General features: G+C 41.0%; 1 protein-coding gene across 1 annotated transcript in view; it reads left to right on the top strand.

Annotated features, from left to right (window-relative positions):
• LOC119429052 (receptor-type tyrosine-protein phosphatase-like N) overlaps positions 1-3,718 on the top strand; it is a 27,634-nt gene that overhangs the window by 3,715 nt on the left and 20,201 nt on the right. Inside the window, exons 3-5 of the mRNA XM_037696769.1 lie at positions 2,702-2,812; positions 2,886-2,976; positions 3,046-3,208. Coding sequence (XP_037552697.1) covers positions 2,702-2,812; positions 2,886-2,976; positions 3,046-3,208 — 365 coding nt within the window. The remainder of the gene's footprint in view (positions 1-2,701; positions 2,813-2,885; positions 2,977-3,045; positions 3,209-3,718) is intronic.

The raw sequence follows: 3,718 nt of genomic DNA on the forward strand, positions 1-3,718 counted from the left end.
TCAATGGAAGTGCCTTTGTTTACCAACAAAAATAAATCAAGTGCCTTCGTTTACCAACAAAACAGTTGAAGTGCTGTTGTTCACCAACAAAAATAACTGAAGAGCTTTGTTTACCAACAAAAACAGCTGTGGCGCTTTTGTTTACCAATAAAAACAGCTGAAGTCCTTTTGTTTACCAACTAAAATAACTGAACAGCTAAGGTGCTTTTGTTTACAAACAGAAACAGCTGAAGTGCTTTTGTTTATCTACACGACAACCAAAGTGTGTTTGTTTACCTAGGAAAACAGCTGAAGTACTTTCGTTTACAAAAAAAACCCCGCTGAAGTGCTTTCAATTACCTACAAAAGAAGCAAAATGTGTTTGTTTACCTATGAAAACAGTTAAAGTATTTGTGCCGATTTACATCCAGGAATAACTTTCTGAAAGTGTCTTTAAAATCCGCCCATGTTAAAATATTTTTTTAATATTTTGCTAACAGACACTAGAGCACACACAACATGAAAAGCTTTTTTCTCCTGCCTTCTGCACGACGGTGGCGGGCGAGAATGTGTTCAGGGAGTGTGATTTGTTTGTTCTTTGTGTTATGTTTAATGTTTCTTGTTTGTGTTTGTTGTACGTTGTTTGTTGTTGTGCGTGTCGTTTGTGTTTGTTGTCAGCGTTGGTGTGTTGTGTTTTTGGTGTTTATGTATTTGGTATTTATTGTTTGCTGCGTGTGTTATGTTAGATGTGTGTTGCTTGTGTTTGTTTGTTGTGTGTTGTTTGTTGTTTGCGTGGGTTGTCCGTACTTTGTGTTTGTTGTGTGTTGGCGTATGATGTGGATGTTCGCCGTGGCAGAAAGATGGAAGGAGCGAGGCGTTGATGAAAGACAGGGAAAAAAAAGAGGAAGGTCCTGACCAACGTAAACAAGGCCTTCTCCTCAACCAATCACAGCCCGCGCTGATCGTCTCCATGACAGCAGTGACATCACTCGCCTGACGACTGTGTGTCTCCCTCATACGTTTGTTTGATGAGAGGAGAGAGGCGATGAGTCATCGAGCCCTGAGTGTGTGTTATTCATGCAGTCTGATTCTGATCATACCAAACCATCCTGATACACTCTACACAAAAAAAAAGGCTTGGATTTAAAGGTACGGTGGCCCTGAAGGGTCAATAGAAAACACACTGTGTTGGAGAATAAAACAAACTAAAGAGCGCCTGAGGAGTAAATGATCAATTAAATTTCGGATCTGTATGGAAATGTTCATTAACCTTCCGTCACCATAGCAACAGGAGGTTTTCACCTTTCTCTGACGTTTCCAGGAATTATTTCTACGATACTCCGCTTTTTTTTTTCTCTCTCTCTCTCTCTCTGAGTGGCATTTCGGTCTTTCAGTGGACCGAGTCAGGTTCTGTCGAATTTTACATTCAACTCAAAGGACCTGTTGAACCCATGGTCAATATCGGGGAAAATTTTGAAGGTCCTCATTGCAAATTATGAACGAATGAATGAATGAACCCATCCATTCATTTGATTCTGCTTCCATGCTGCCCTAGAATCATAATTTCTGTGCAAACACAATGTGAGCGCTGAAATTAGCTAAAGCTAAAACATTGTTGGGACAGCTAACAGAAGCGGAACGCTAGCTAGTCTTTCGCTTTTAACTTTTAGCTTCTAGCTAGCTCTTTGTGGTAGCTTGGTGGTCAGTGTTGCAGAAGCATTTAGCTTCCCTTGTACTACTTTAGCTTTTAGCTGACCTTTTCTGTTGTTTTATCCAGCATTTTGCTATTTTTAGCTAGCGGTTTGCACATTTTGTTTCAGTTTCTTCAGTACATTTCAGCCAGGCCAGTCACAATAAATCAATTAATCGCATGATAAATGAAAATTATCGACCTCGTTTTCATTTATCGGCTTTATCGTTTCTTTGTGTCTCTCACTTTCTACTGAAGACACTGGATGACAAAAGACTCAACTCCGGTGCTCTTCACTGACCCCTCCCTTTCTCTTTCCTCTTTAAAATCCATTTTAACCATCCAAAATCATGTCTTTGGATGTTAAAAGCAGCTAAGCTACGAGCTAAGCTAACAGGCCGACTTGTCGAAGCTGCAAAATTCACGGTTGAAACCTGTACCTTCATGTAAAAAGTTGTTTTTCTCTGCAAAAAGAAGCTGAGAACTTGTTTTTTTTTTTGTTAAAAGCTTTGTGTGAAAATTGCTATGCTAAAGAGCTCAAACCACACCGAGCGTCCGCCATTTTGAGAACCGAAGAGAGACAGCCCATGTCACATCAAGGGGCCTCCCTCCCATTTTTCTTAAAGAGACACGCTGCTCGCTCCCTCACTATCCATCCTTCGGTTCAAACAGTCTTATACTGCCATCCTTTGGTCAAGAAAAGGTACTACACACAAAACAAATTAAAAAACATTTCTTCTTAATTTTGACAATAATTACTAATTATTGTCAAAATTCCGTCAATATTATCGTTTATCGCAATAATTTCTAAGACAATTAATCGCCCAGCAAAATTTGTTATCGTGACAGGTTTAATTTCAGCAGTCATTCAGTTTCTCCAATTATTATTGTGAAATCAAAGGTTGGGTCAGTTTTCAGTTTTTACTTCTGACGAAGTCTCAGCTGATAAAGTTTAACTTCAGCTAAAGTTTCCTTCAGGCATTAACAGTTGTTTTAATGATGCATACCCTGTGTTTATCTCTTTCTGTGCAGATGGTTTATTCGGACAGTGCCGGGCTCCAAATCAGGAGCCCGTCCAGTACCAGGTCTCCGTCCCGGTTCTGCACAAGCTGCAGGAAGTCCTGAAAGACCTGATGGTGAAGGGTGAGTCTCTGAACACAAGCTCTAACTTCAACTCGTTAGTGTTCAAGTTAAAGCAACTCGTCTGAAACTTCAGGTCTGACTTGGAAGGATGACGTGACCCAGACCATCATCAGCCGAGAACTGAGTCGGGTTCCGACCAAACTTCAGGAGAAGACACCCAAACTGTAAATAACTTTGTGTTTTCATGTATTCACATCAGAGTTTGACAGATAATTAAACTGTTTACATCTCAGGTCAGACAGGCTGATGGGTCCTGGTCCTAAGAGACATCAGGGTCCTGGAGATCCAGATGATCCAGAGATGATGCAGCAGTACCTGGACTACATGGTTCTGGACCCGTCCCGGCCATCAGTCCACATGCAGACGCCCCTGTTGGATCCGTACACCTACCATAAGGTAGAAGGAGAGTAAAACCACCTGAAGCTAAAAATGATGACAGTCGTGTTTATCTGCCCCCCCCCACCCCCCCACCCCATTACGTTAGGAAATAAAGTACAATAAGTAATAAGTAAACGTAAATGAAGTAAACCAGGGAGTAAACCACAGGAAGTACTGGTTGTACAGTACAGGGAGTAAAGTACAGGAAGTAAAGTACAAGTTGTGTATGTTACAGGGAATGAAGTACGGGGAGTGAAGTACAGGGAGTAAAGTACTGGTATAGGTTGCAAAGTACAGGGAGTAAACCACAGGAAGTACTGGTTGTACAGTACAGGGAGTAAAGTACAGGAAGTAAAGTACAGGTTGTGTATGTTACAGGGAATGAAGTACGGGGAGTGAAGTACAGGGAGTAAAGTACTGGTATAGGTTGCAAAATACAGGGAGTAAACCACAGGAAGTAAAGTACAGGTAGTACAGTACAGGGAGTAAATTATAGGTTGTAAAGTACAGGGATTAAACCACAAGAAG

The sequence above is a fragment of the Nematolebias whitei genome, chromosome 23 (assembly GCF_014905685.2).
Source record: "Nematolebias whitei isolate Nwh7 chromosome 23, NemWhi1, whole genome shotgun sequence".
NCBI classification, from domain to species: domain Eukaryota; kingdom Metazoa; phylum Chordata; class Actinopteri; order Cyprinodontiformes; family Rivulidae; genus Nematolebias; species Nematolebias whitei.